At 42.5% G+C, this 13,930-nt stretch overlaps 1 protein-coding gene across 2 annotated transcripts in view; it reads left to right on the plus strand.

The window, feature by feature from the left end:
- syt7b (synaptotagmin VIIb) overlaps positions 1–13,930 on the plus strand; it is a 108,663-nt gene that overhangs the window by 46,333 nt on the left and 48,400 nt on the right. For both annotated transcript variants that reach the window (XM_053864876.1, XM_053864878.1), the window contains exon 2: positions 12,710–12,813. In XM_053864876.1, the coding sequence (XP_053720851.1) occupies positions 12,710–12,813 (104 nt within the window). The remainder of the gene's footprint in view (positions 1–12,709; positions 12,814–13,930) is intronic.

Raw genomic sequence — 13,930 nt, forward strand, 5'->3', positions numbered from 1 at the left:
AGTTTCAGACCCGCGCGATCTAGTGCTCATGCATGCGTTTGTGCCTGTTGTAAATGATAATGCTGGGAAAAGCTGCAGCCTCAGATCCTGGCCTCCCGGGGATGAAAAGATAAAACAAAGATAGGCAGGTTGATGTTGCCCGGTAAAATTTACAAGTCCATTATTTTTATAGGAATGTGTGGTTTGTTTTTATAAATCAACACAGCATCACAGTAGTATTGAAACAAGACAAGTATTTCAGTTGCCTTGGGTTCTCTCCATAATTGGATGCCCATGTTCCTCCCACCAGTCGCCGGTCCTCATCGGAGCATCTGTTGATCAGGTCAAAGGTCACCTCCCCTGGCATTTGGCCCTTTCCATGTTGTTCCAACCCACGGCAAGGAACGCTCCAGCGGGGGTCTCTTGTGACTAATGGTGCTTATTCCCTGTGTAGTGCCAGTCTCCAACCACGGGGTCAGAGTGATCACGGCACCGACTCACAAACACACGCAGCAGGTGGGAGAGATGGGGGCGGGAGTGCCACACCGTCTGGCACGAATTAAAGAGCTCAGAAAAAAAAAAAAAAAGCTGCTGTGATTTACATTCTGCCAATAATAATATTCACCAGACGCATAAGAACAGTCCACTTGGTTTCTATCTCTGCCTCCTCAGATGCACCAGGGGGCGGAGGAGGGGCGTCCGTCACGCGGCACCGATATCGGAAAACACGCATGCAGACGAGTGGAAAGAGAGAAAACAGAAGCTGTTTCATGACAAATATCCTTCAGCTGAACAGTTCATTTGTGCCACCAATCACATCATTTCCACCAGTGAAACTATTGGCATGTTGACAGAGAGGCTGCCAGCAGGCAGATGAGAGACAGGAATAACAATGAGAGAACAAATGAGTGGAATATATTTCACCTCTGATGTTGATGAAATATCAATCCACATTATATTACGTTTGTCCTAATGAGTGCCTGAATCAGTCTGGTGATGTAGCCAGTGTTGGAGAGATTGATTGGCAGAGTGTCATGTTTACACTCGCAAACACAGTGTGATGCCAAACATGACCCAGCGGGAGCTTCATCAAAACATAATCCATGTGTGCTGAACTTCCTTTGACCTGGATCCAGAGTTTGCATATGAGCCGCTGTAGAGGGGCTGTCAATGCTACATGGTTTAGTTCTGCTCATACAAGTGGGCTCCACCCGCCCACTCACTCCGGCAGAAGTTAGTTAGCTTGTACTGTACCTGATAATACTGTGGAGTTGACAGGGTACGAACTGAATAATTAAATGCTTGTCTCTTATTATTATTATGTGATTTCTCTGCCTACGCCTCCGTTCACCTGGGGATTTATTACGTTTTTGAATAGCTCTATTTGTAGCTTCTTTGGTTGGTACAATGAGAATCCTCCTTAAGTACGCTTCCTGTTCTCTTGGTTTATATCGAGATTTGCAAGTTTAGCCACTTTAAGTAAGAGGCAAGGTCATATTCCAACTTTTCAAAAGTTGCTGTGTTTTTTATGAGTGGATCTGAACGACTGAAAATGGTTGACTTAAAACAAAAGGTTTAATATTGTGTTTAAAATATGTTTCAAAATATGTGAAACAATAATTCTGATAAATTCATAATGAAGGGTGAAGAAATAGTACAACATAATTTAGAGAGTTTCTTGAATATATGTAAAACAATGAAGATAACAATAATAATAATAATTCCACACCACTGCTGCTGAAAAAGCTGAGTTGAACAGAGCTTATTTTTAATTCAGCATTTAAAGACTTTCTGCCACACAGATGTCTCGGGAGCCTGTTCTCGCGGTTGGGAGCGGCGAGTCGATGAGCTGATGTGGAACAGCATGGACACGCTGAGGTGTGAGGAGGACACCGGGGCGATGTAGTGTGAGAGGACGTTTCTGAATCTTCTGCTCAGGTCAATTATAGGCTGTATTAACCAACGCACCATTATCAATCACTGAATGTTTTACAGCGTCGGGGATAAACTCTTGCGCCACATGTGGTCTGATGAGTATCGAGTGCAAAGGCAACAAACAAGTCAACCACAGTGTTTTTGAAGCAAGCACTTTAGCATCATTTTGTTCCCGACAGAATATTGAGATTTCCTGCTGTGGACTCTTGAACTGGTGAAGACATCTCCCCGCGGGCCGTCTCAGTCCTCCTGGAACAAGAGTTTGAAAGTGAGAGCAGTAAAACGGACCTTATTACCAGTGATCTATTGTTCCCGTGAGATTGCTTCTGGATGATGATTAGTGCATCTTAATGAGGTCAGTTCCGGCCATCGTCCTGCCTCAGATGACTCTGTGAAGCAGTTCACTGCTGTTTTTGTTCTGAACGGCAGAATTGCATGAGGTGGCAGAGGGCGAGATGATGAGATGCTTTTCTTTATGGACCTCACTCTCTTGACTTCCTTGACATGCAGCCCTCTAACATTCACACCAAACCCCTCTACTTTTTAAACATCCTGCACCACCTGAATTTTTTCTAAAAATGGAGTGAAAAAGCAGCCAGTTGAGCAGAAGATACATTGCTACTGCTAACACTGGAAGCTGTCATCTCTATAGCAGCACCATGAAGCGCTTGTCGCAGAATTCTACAATTTTTCAGCAGTTTGAGGCTAAACTCTACCAGCGGGTCCCTTCACTGCAGAGCCCCTCTGCCTACGAGTGACAGACAGAGAGAATATGTGCACGACTGTGATGACAACACTTGAACTAAAGCTCGAGTCACAGCACATCTTCGGGTCCTGCGTATATCTGTCCAGAGTTTTTCTCTCATCTGCTCGGCAAGGTTTTTGGCAGCAACTTTTTTTTGCATTTGAAATGTATATCTCCAATAACTACACCGCACTACACCACACTAACCCTAACCATACAAAACAACTTAACCAGGACCTGAACCAAACTGAAACCCAATATATAATGGCCCAGTTCTTTTGACGTTTGAACCCTCAAAACTCTATGTGGAGCGGCCAAAATGTCCTCACTAGAGGAAGTAGTAGCTTGTCAAAAATTGGTCCATATAAAATATTAATACATGTTCACGCACGCACACACAGTGCGAGTGCAGAGGCTGTAAAGCTGTTGGGGCACACGGCATGTATCTCATATAGGGGGTGACCAATCCGTCAAAATATTCTTGGATCCGCACGGTTATCCAGAACTCCACCGGAATCCAATCATCTTTTCCTTGTTCGGTTGTCAACATCCCCTGACAGTTTCAGTGAAATATGATATCTGTTTTTTAGTTATTTAGCTGACGGCAGTGATCACAAAACCTCCTTGTCAGAGGTGATGACTGCAAAATGATGCTGTCCAAGGTGCTGAACCTCTTGCTCATCTGATCTCAAAAGCCCAGGCGCATCACAGTCAGGGGGCTGGACTGTGACCTTATCAAAGGCTGGTCTTAAACCAGCACCACTCACATGCTCACCAGGGACCACTGTATCTCCTCATGCCTGGTGAAGCCATCTGAGCTGAGGTCATTGGCTGAATGATGTCTGATATCTCTCAGGAACGAAGCTGTAATAAAGCACGATGGAGAAATTGATTAAGATCGATTGCGCTACAGTTTGATATCGATATTGTCTCCATTTTCACCCTGTTGGAAGATACAATCGAGTCTTGGTTTATTGCTTTTGATCTCATCTGCATCTATACCACCGAGTACCGTCTTCCATCAGTAAATGCAATTATTAGGCAGCGTGTCTCTGGAGAATGTTTTCCTACCTCCCACATGCAGGTCCGTTGGTGACTCGCTCTCATCCATACCAGTGTGAGTTGTCATCGTCTTACGTTTGAGTTCATGTTCTGGGAACCTGCTGTCGGAGCACTGCTCGCTCGTGAGTTTTTACATTCTAGTGATGCTTCATCCAAGCTTGCTAAGTTAGGTGGACACTTCGTACTTTTAGATGTAAAGTCATCACTGACATTACTTCTTTAAATAAACATTAAAACATAGAGCTCATGATATAATGAACGCTAGAAGAATTACGATGTGTAGAGTTCAGTGTACAGGTAGAGTTCCGTAGAGTTGGGGTGCAGGAGGTCCCTAGAGTCGAGGGGTGGTTAAAGGCCTTAGGCCAGGTGGCGTCCTGAACTGCAAAACATGAAAAAATTGACGTTTTTTTCTCAGCAGGGCGCACTAAATGTCCGACTTGTAGTGTCATTGCACTGGTTTTGATGAAAACGGTGTTTCCAAATATGATCGAAATTCAAAGATTCTCAACCCTTTTGCAGCCGTAGCATAGCCATGGAGGGCGCCATGTTTGCCACCTAGGGACTGGACAATGTGAGAATGTCTTTAGGCTGTCAGAGGAAACCGGAGAGAAAACCCACGCAGGCACACAGAAAGTCCAGAGCTGGATTCAAACTTCTTGCTAAGAGGCAACAGTGCTGTTTGATGAAGATGTAGTACAACAAACTGTTGAATTATGAAGAGGAGGAGGGGGTGGAGTTGATCATGATATAAGGGAAAATCACTTTTGTGCTGGAGACAGCTGCATCACATCTATGAGTCAAGGTCAGTGATGCCGTTCAAAAGGAGGGTTAATCGAATTGGTGTATATGTGTAGCTGTCTGTCGTCGACACAGATGGAGATGAAGAATGTAGAGTCCCTATGGGGCCATGTTGAGAAAGGACCATAAACAGAACCATAGGGGACACCATCCAAGTTACTTAGATATGATGCCACCCTCCACCAGCTTTTCTTATTAGAAGTACATTCAATTGTTATTTCTATTTAAATATTTATTCATGTTTTTGGACTTGCCTGCGAAGCTCCTGTTTGCTGCTATTCATGTTTTTCTTTTTTTTTTTTTCTATTTCTCACATTCAAACAGCTGGCTACATTAACATGACAATATAACAAGTGGGATTATACCGGAGGTGCGTGTCTTTAAAGGCTCTTTTGTGTCACATTCCACTACATTTGCGTCTCGGTGGGGCCGAGACTGTAACTTGAATCACTCAAATATATCCCATTTCGTCTGAACGCACAACTCCATCACATTTTTTTAAAACATTTTTAATTACTGAATGATAATCTATTCAGCCCTTTTCTCTATTCACTCAGTTCGTCGTTCATGAACTCCATTCATCTATTGTGGTGTTTCACTGCTCATTCTAGAATAATTTGCCTCAAACAATGTGTCCTATGCAAATGATTCATTAGCTACATTCAAAATTCATGAAAGAAGGAAGTGAGGACCACACGTGCGCTTGTGCGTGCGCACACACACGTGCACCCGCTGCTGTATACGTTTTGGAGCAGCTGTACAACACTCTACATAGATTTATGCGTCTGACCTCAGGTGTTAATAAGGACCATTATGTAAATTCTGCTCACGTTACCAACCGTTGATATTATTATGTAAATGATTTATGCACAGTTGGGAATGCTGTCAGTAATAAACAGCACAGCAGTTGTTTAGTTTATGTCTCTTGTATTTTGTATGGATGACTTGGAGTGAAAGAGCTTGGCAAACATTTCAACAGTCTGTACTATGAAGCTGAGCGAATTGAACCCAGATTCAACTTGCGTTCAGATATTGTCATTCAATTTTGAGGATGTTTTCCTGGTCCGAGATACTGAGTTGTTGAAAGTTTTCATCCAGACTGCGGGAAAGCATGAAGGGAAAATGAGATCGCCCAGCACTCAGGGTGAATTCCAATTCCTCCCTTAATCCTCAATCTTAACCTTCAACCTCAGCCCTCAGAACCAAGTGTTAAGGGCCTGGTGTGACTTAGCAATGGGACACTCCTTACATGTCATCAAACTGTGGGGGGCAGCATTCCGCAAAAGCAACGTTCAGTCTGTCAATTCAGCAGAAGATTGAGAAAAGATAAAATATAAGTAAATGTCATGCAACAATGAGGTAAATAATCCAAAAATTGTTGCTCAGATAATACAGTACTTTTCATAGTATTGTTAGTATTTCATGGCTTCATATCTCCATGAAGAAATACATGTGTAGCTCTCTTCCGTCGCCACTTTGGACACCATTTTCTTATTGGCTGAAAATACACGCAGCATTCTGGGTGTTCCTCAATCTTGGAGTAGAAGCGGACAAATCTCAAAATTGAGGAAAATACTTTCCTCATTCTTGCTCCTCAACTTATCTTCCTAAGAATCCGGACAGTCAGTGCGGTTGAGGACAGAATTTGAGGGTTAAGGAAGGAAATGGAATTCACCCAAAACCTTCTGGGACACCACCTCACCTTGACCATTAAAATGTGGTTGGAGAAGGGGGTTTATATGGTTTATATGCGATGTCTTAATTCATCTTTGCGCGAAATTGCACCACTAGCACTGCGCCCCCTATGGTGCCAAGAGACAGACAAAATTATATCCTCCACAAAGTCCACTCTGCCTTGTTAGTCAGGTTCACATAATCCCATCGTTTGACGTCAGTTTTGGTAACAGGACACAAGCAGACCAGTGGAGTTGGCACACCAGCTTGGGCATCTGATTCTCAGTGCCAGGTTTGGCAACGCCTCTTGTATCAGTGGAGGCAGAAAATAGAACGTCACTGCAGAGTAGCAGGAGAGAACGGTCTTTAAAATTCATCCAAACAACCTGTGGAATATGAGGGCATTGTGTCATTGGGCAAGTCTTTTCCTCTGTGCAGGAGAAGCTGCTGGGAAAAGCAAATCATTTTTAAGTGAGTAAAATCAAAAGCCCTCCCTGCTGAGGACCACCGAGCGAGAATCAGACACACAAGTGCGCACACTGAGATCCCACAACGGAAGAAATGTCTGAAAGGAGTCAGTCTCCTTCCACTTCCTCTAAACGAAGAGTGTTTGCTCACATCCTTCTTCCTCCAGAGTCCTCGACAGTTTCGCGGCCGTAAATTGGAGATAAGCAAATGTGGACGCCGACGTGTTTTTGCATTGAAAAGTATTCCGCCAAAGCAAGATTTAAATGAGGAGGAAGGAAAGAAATCAAGCCTGGCGCTGTTAATTGCCAACATTTTCCGCAAAGAGTGAATATTTAATGCCGCTGAAGAAAAAGCGAAAGTATGAAAACAGCCCCAAAACAAACCCAGCTTTCCTTTGGTCTTTAAAGAATGATGACTCAGTTAAAATTGGATGTTTCCGTCTGTGAAGTTTGATGATGGGAAGAAAAATGTGCTGGAAATATTGTTCAACTACTTTAAACTGATTATCGATCTTTTATTTCATGTTTTAGAGTTTTAAAGTGTATCCGAAGCCTGGAGACATTTGGCTCTCTCAGTACCGCGAAGGAAGAAACATCATTTAGCATTTGTTCATTTCAAACAATGGACAAATATCCATCAACATACAATTCAGTTCAATTCAATTTCATCCTGCAGATATCAATGTCTTGACTGGTCTTTTCTGCTTTTGCTTGTCTCAAGCAACCACATGAAAAAGTAGATACAAAGGAGAGTTGTGGTCCCTGTGGTCTTACGTCCTTCCCAATTGGTTAATCCACCTGCAGGCACCGGCCTGGCCCTGAGACTTCGATTCATTGACTCCCCGTCCACCTGTGTATAAACCCCCTGGTCTCCTGTTACTCTGCTCTTTTTTCCACTCAGCCTGCAAACTTCATCACCATCAGGTGCTTTGATTGCTTTGGACCGTGTTTGTAGGTCTTGCGATGGTACATCTTAACTCCTTGGACCAGCATGACACCTGTGTCTGGTGCCCGGAGCATTTGAATTTGGTGGACTCATGCCCCGCATCTTTGGTGCTTCCTGAAGAAGATGCCGGCCATTTTTGCACCATGGGTGAGGTTTCTTCCTCCCCAGCAGCCGAGTCCCGTCCGTTGGCTTCCGAACCAGCGCCTCGGAGGTTGGTCTGGGCCAACCTTAGGGCGGAGAACAACTGGCATTTTTAAGAACATGAAGCGGCCATCCCGGTCTTCCCTGTTGACAAGGACACCATGCACTCTGCTCTTGAGACTACGTGCCTCAAGATGGAGTCACTGCTCTCAACGTGTGCGCCCCCTAGATTCGGGGTTCTTAACCTTTTTGATCTTGAGGCCCACATTTTCCAGAACGAATGGGCACAGGGCCCATTCAAGGAATAGAACTGGTTCATTACTGTGATTATTGGTTTCTGATTTCAGAATTAGTGATTCAGTTCGTGTTCAGTAACCACACATGTAAACAAACCAAAACCTTGTGACATGACATGAAACCATGTGATCAGTGCAAAGATATTTGGAAAGTCCAACCAGTAGCAGAACCAGGTGCAAGTCATGTTCATCACATTTACTAAAGAAAAAAAGAATACACTTGATGCAAACTGTTGGAAAAATGATATGTCATGAGTAAAATTCAGAATAAAAATAATATAATAAAACAATGTCTAAATATGAAAAAGTATTTTTTTCATAAATAAACTCTAAAGAAGATTAATTAAGGGTAAAGTGTTGACATAAAATGTTCAAATTCATTTTAAAAACTGCTCCAACAAGCAAACAGTTTTTACTGTTGGTTAGTGCCATCACTTTCTTTATCATTTTTTCTTTTTAAGAACTACATCATAGACAAAATTTGCAGCTGTCAAGTCGATTCAATAACACACTACTGCCACTATATGTGGCTAATGTATCAAAACTGAGTCCCTCACAGCCCACACGCATAAAACAAGAAACTTCTAGCGGCCCTCTAGTGGGCGCTGGATTTTGGGCCGCGGCCCTATGGTTAAGAATCACCGCCCTAGACGGTGGCGGGAGTGGACGGCTCTCGTGGTTTGGCTCCTACTGGCCTTACTTGCCACAAACGTAGAGTCAGTCTTCAGCCTTCTAGAAAATCATTGACGCACTTTAAAAACAGGCTTTTCGTCAGAGACAGTGAAAACAAGCCAGATTCAGCCTGTGCTCCGCAATTATCATTCAGAATGTTTTCTCTGGCTTAAAGGATTCCCTTAAAACACTTTTGACGGTGTTTTACTCCAGCAGCCGGGGCGAGATGAAAAGAAAAGATTAAAGGATGTAGTGAAGCTTGATTAGGTTGACTTAACTAATCCACCGTTGCTGTTTATCAACCACCACAAACATGTTCATATGGAAGCGGCACATGCAGGGATAAAATAACTGAGAGTCCTCCGTCACTCTGGCGGGTAGATCAGAGGGGAAAATGATGTTTTACGCTCTTTGTTGGCTGGTGCTGCTTCCTCACGTGGCAGCAGGTGAATAAAAGACGATCAACTTCACTGCAAGTTATCATCTGTCAAGGAGTCTGAGCTTGTGGAGGGAGGGAGCAGGTACCTCGGAGAGAAAACAGAAGCTGGTGAATTTGTGCCTTCTGGCATCGTGACCTGCTCTGCCTTGAACATGTGTGCATCTGTTGAGGCGTGCAGCTTTAATGCTTCTCCGACATTTCACGGCCGCTGCCAGGTGTAGAAGACAGGACGTGGCGTCATCTGACATCACTTTTCAAATGTTGGTCCGGAGTCAGACGCTCGAGAGTTCGATATTTCTGACGACTCCTGCTGCTGTGGTTCGGCACTTAACCACAACTGTCACTGCACAGCATACAGCCAGATTAAAAACAGCGGGAAGGAATGACTCACCTGTTGCAGTTTATTAAAACTTATCAAGGCAGAGTGGAGATGTTTTTCTCCACCTGCTCCTCAGTCAAACCTGAAATTCTTCCCAAGGTGTCTATGTGGTGGGGTGGCAACATACACGTGTTGAATTTTTTTTACAGGGGGAAGCGGGAAGAAATGCTTTAATTTATTGCCTCCGAAGGTGATTATGAAAATAAACATCATTTAATATAAAAATATAAATTACAAAATACAAACATATTTAGAACAAAAAATGAGAACACAACGCATTTTTCTTAAAAGGTACTCAAACAAATTCATTAGCTCATACTCAGGTAAAGAAACACCCACTTTAGGCCCGTGAGCGCCCCCAAGTGGGTTGCTAAAAGTTTTTTTGTTTTCCACTTTTATACCGTGAGGGCCGCAAGACGCTCAGTTTTAATACGTTAGCAGCATATAGTGGCAGTAGTGTGTCAATGAATTGACTTGACAGCTGCAAATCTGTGATAGTGAACAACAAAGTTCTTATAAAGGAGGAATGATAAAGAAAGCAACAGTAAAAACTGTTCATGAAAGCACCTGTTGAAGCAGTTTTAAAATTAATTCGCACATTTTGCGGTGATACTTTCAATTACACCTCACTTATATCTTCTTTGGAGTTTAAATATGAAATACTATTTTTATTTTATGATATTTAGACATGGTTTTATTATATTTTTTATTCAGAATTTTATACAATTTTCAAATTTTCTCAACAGTTTGCATCAGGTGTTTTTTTTTTTTTTTTTATTTGATGAATATGACTTGCACCTGGTTCGGCTGCTGGTCGGATTTTTCAATGACAAATAAATATATTTGTGATGATCACATGGTTTCATGTCATTTCATAAGGTTTTGGTTTGTTTACGTGAAAGTAGCTTAAATATGGTTGTTGATCACAAATGAAATCAAGAGTCATGAATCAGTTGAATTGAATTGAATGGGGCCCAGGCCCATTTGTTCAGGGAAAGGTGGGCCCCGAGATCAAAAAGGTTAAGAACCCCTGTGTTAGTGCAAGTATTAGTCATACTGAGTATAACCAAGAGGCAGGTGAACAGATGGGGAGGATTGTGTGGGGTCATATGCAGCAGCTAGAGTGAAAGGGAAGAGAACTGCCATGGTTTATGGTTTACAGACAGCAGCTCTGATACAAAGACAGGAAGCAGAGTTAGAGGAGACAGGGTGGGAGCTGCTCAGGTTTTCATAGGGAGTGACTTGGAAGGACAAAACCAGAGACAAGTGTATCAGAGGGACAGCTTCAGAGGTCAAGCAAGGTGAGACTCATGTCCTAATAGATGATGAATGGTGGAAATGGAAGTACTGGGCAGAAGAAGAAGAGGAAGACAACTAATGAGGCTCATGCATGTGATATGAGGATATGAGTGACCATGGCGGTTAAGGTGGAGGAGGCTGACTTGACTGTGGCGACCCCTGACTAGAAAAACCATAAGTCAGAAATGGAAATCTTGTCTGGAACACGTAATGCTGAAGTGTAGACTATATGGGCTTTAAATAAATCGGATTGGTCCAAGTATATTGTCCAATTTAAAGACTGTGTCAGATTTACTGTGGCATCAACTGGCCTGTGGGGGCGGAGCTTGGAGGCGGGACAATTGAAATGGAAAACGACGATTTTGGAGAGACACAGTAACAAAAGGAAACTGAACGGATTGGAGAGAATCAGAGGTGTTTGAGACCAATGTGGCATTTAGAACCTCTGACAGCACCGGCACATGGGATTGAGGATTTTCTCAACAGCAGGAATCAGTTTCTGACTCCCAACTGAGATGCTGATTGCGGGGAATGCAATAAAGAGTAAGGCTGTGTCCCGTTTCTCACCCTCACACTTGTTTTTTTACCCTTTTTTGCACATTCAAGTGTAAGTGTAGTGTCGCAATTCTCCTAACACAGAGTGAACTGTCCGTTCACCACTTGAAATGATCCCTTCAAACCGCGGGAGCTCCGGAGCTGACTTGAAACCAAGTGGGAAGACGAAGTGTGGATAGATTCCCAGGATACCAAAGTACTTTATTTAAAAACAGTGTTGGATAGGACAACAGGGACATTTTAGTAACTAGGACTACTCTTCCGTTTGTTTACTTTCTCTCGTAGCACACGTTAGAAAATCAAATGGTTTACCTTGTCCGACAACATTAGAAAACGTTAGAAAATCAAGTGGTTTACCTAGTCCGACAACATGAACAGTACAGTCTTAGAGTCTTACAGGGTGGCTGGAGAAAGCACATCCATAGTCTGGTGGTCTTTGTTGTCAGTATAGTTTCCCTCAACGATGACGATGACGAAATTATTTCATTACGATGACAAACTACACTTGGGATAACGCAGCGATTACGCTTTACTTGTTTTTCTTGACTAGATGAGACTAGACAGAAATGTACGTAGATGGCAGCGCTGCTATTTACTGATGGTCTATGGCGGCGCTGCCAGTTGGTGGCCGAAAACAGCATACTAATGCAGTACTTCGTTTACTTTGGAGCAAAAAACAAATGTGTAGTGGAGGAATAGCGTGGTGACAAATGCGGCACCAGATCGAGCCAAGTTACATTCAGTCACTGCAAGCTCAGTGAGCTTCCTCAGCTTGGTATTAGCAGTGTCAGGGTGCGTCTCTCTGTAGATGCGGAGAGTGAAGTCTTTGCTAAGAAAGAGTCCGATCTTGGCTGAGTGGAAGACGTGATGGATGGCAAACCCAATCGTGCTCACCACTTTTAACTTCTGCTCAATTGCGATTGCGATGCTCTGTGCCGCTACAGGAAATTGTGTATCGGTGTTGATAATTACAATTATCGGAACAAGTGTCCACTAAAAGGTCAGGAAATGGAATGAGGAAATGGTTTACATAGAAGAAAGAGAAGCAAGTGATTGTCGTTGACATCGTTGTTGACAGTTTGGCAGTGTCATTAAAAAAACTGCTATTGCAATAAATGCGTACTCGGTTCATACTGCCATTTGTCGGCTGAGCCGCTCTTGATTTGTCAGCTCGACAGTCGGCTCTGAAACCTGACTGCTCTGAGGTCTGCTGCTTGACATGGATGCTGCAGGAACACGGACAGTTTGTACCAGATTTTTGCAAACTGTCTTCCGAGTAATGTGCTGACACTCTCTCCTTCCTCTGTGCTTCTCTCCTGCAGGCTCTGTGTCTCTCAGTGTTTTCCTGGTGTCTGTTGCTCTTGTAGTCTGTGCCGTCTGGCTGGTGGCCCTTTGCGGCGTCTGCACCTGGTGTCAACGAAAACTGGTACGTATTTATCACACTCCTCCAAATATAATCTCAACAAGACAAAATGGTGTTTCCACTCATTACTCATCTGTAAAAAGGAGAATAAATGTCTGTATTGAGATTTACACTAGGCTCAGAAGTCTATAATATATGACTGTGACAGTCCATTCAATTAGATTGATTTTTTTTTTAATGTTTAATTATTTTGAAAAAAAAAAATGCTGAAGAAAAAATGAAAAAGTTCCTGGTTTACATCTTAAATGATTTATTTCAATAATATTGCTGCGATAATATGAATATACCTATACCTAAATATGCTACAATATAATAAACGTTACGTAAAAATATAAAGGATACATGAAGTCAAATGTGCAAAAAATCAATATAAACATTAAAATGTGGATGATAGTTACATCAAAAAATGTATCTACAGAACAGGGTTTGACTGTAGCAATGATGAGAAGCCCAACTCCGTCCCGACATGCCGTGTCGTGGACTGGACTGTAAACGTCCTGTTTGTACAATGATAACTTTTTATAAAAACATCTAAGTCAAATAATCATTAACAGAGATGAACTTGGCAGCTGATCCCTGTTAAGCTGTTTTGCTTGTATTGGGTAAGCGCTGTTTTAGGCGGGGTGCGGGTGGACCGTGCTTTGTGCCAAAAAAAAACAAACAAAAAATCTCTGAGTTGGTTTCATTCGCACTTGCATGCCGCGAGTGTCAGGACTCAAACATGGCGACTGCGATGGCCAGGTGAGAAAACAAGACGTCTGTTCAGACGCCCTCTGAGCTAAAAGCCTGCTACAGAAGGGGAAGATACTATTGTGCAGGATATTTGTGTAATGTTTTATTAAAAAGCAATCAAAATGAAATACAGGACCATTCATAAAATTGTGGCATTGAAAAAAGGCACTGAAACAAATAATTTCACAATATTACATGTCATAATTATTCATATTAAAATAAAGGAAGCTAGGAAACTATATAATGGTTTATATTCCTTGAAATATATTTAAAGATGATATATTAGTCAGGATACTAAAGGATTATAATAAAAACATTAGATATGACATATAAATCAGGGATGTCAAACTGATCCTCAAAAGGGCTGCATGCTTTTGTTCCATCCCTG

Source organism: Synchiropus splendidus, chromosome 5 (genome assembly GCF_027744825.2).
Source record: "Synchiropus splendidus isolate RoL2022-P1 chromosome 5, RoL_Sspl_1.0, whole genome shotgun sequence".
Taxonomy (NCBI): domain Eukaryota; kingdom Metazoa; phylum Chordata; class Actinopteri; order Syngnathiformes; family Callionymidae; genus Synchiropus; species Synchiropus splendidus.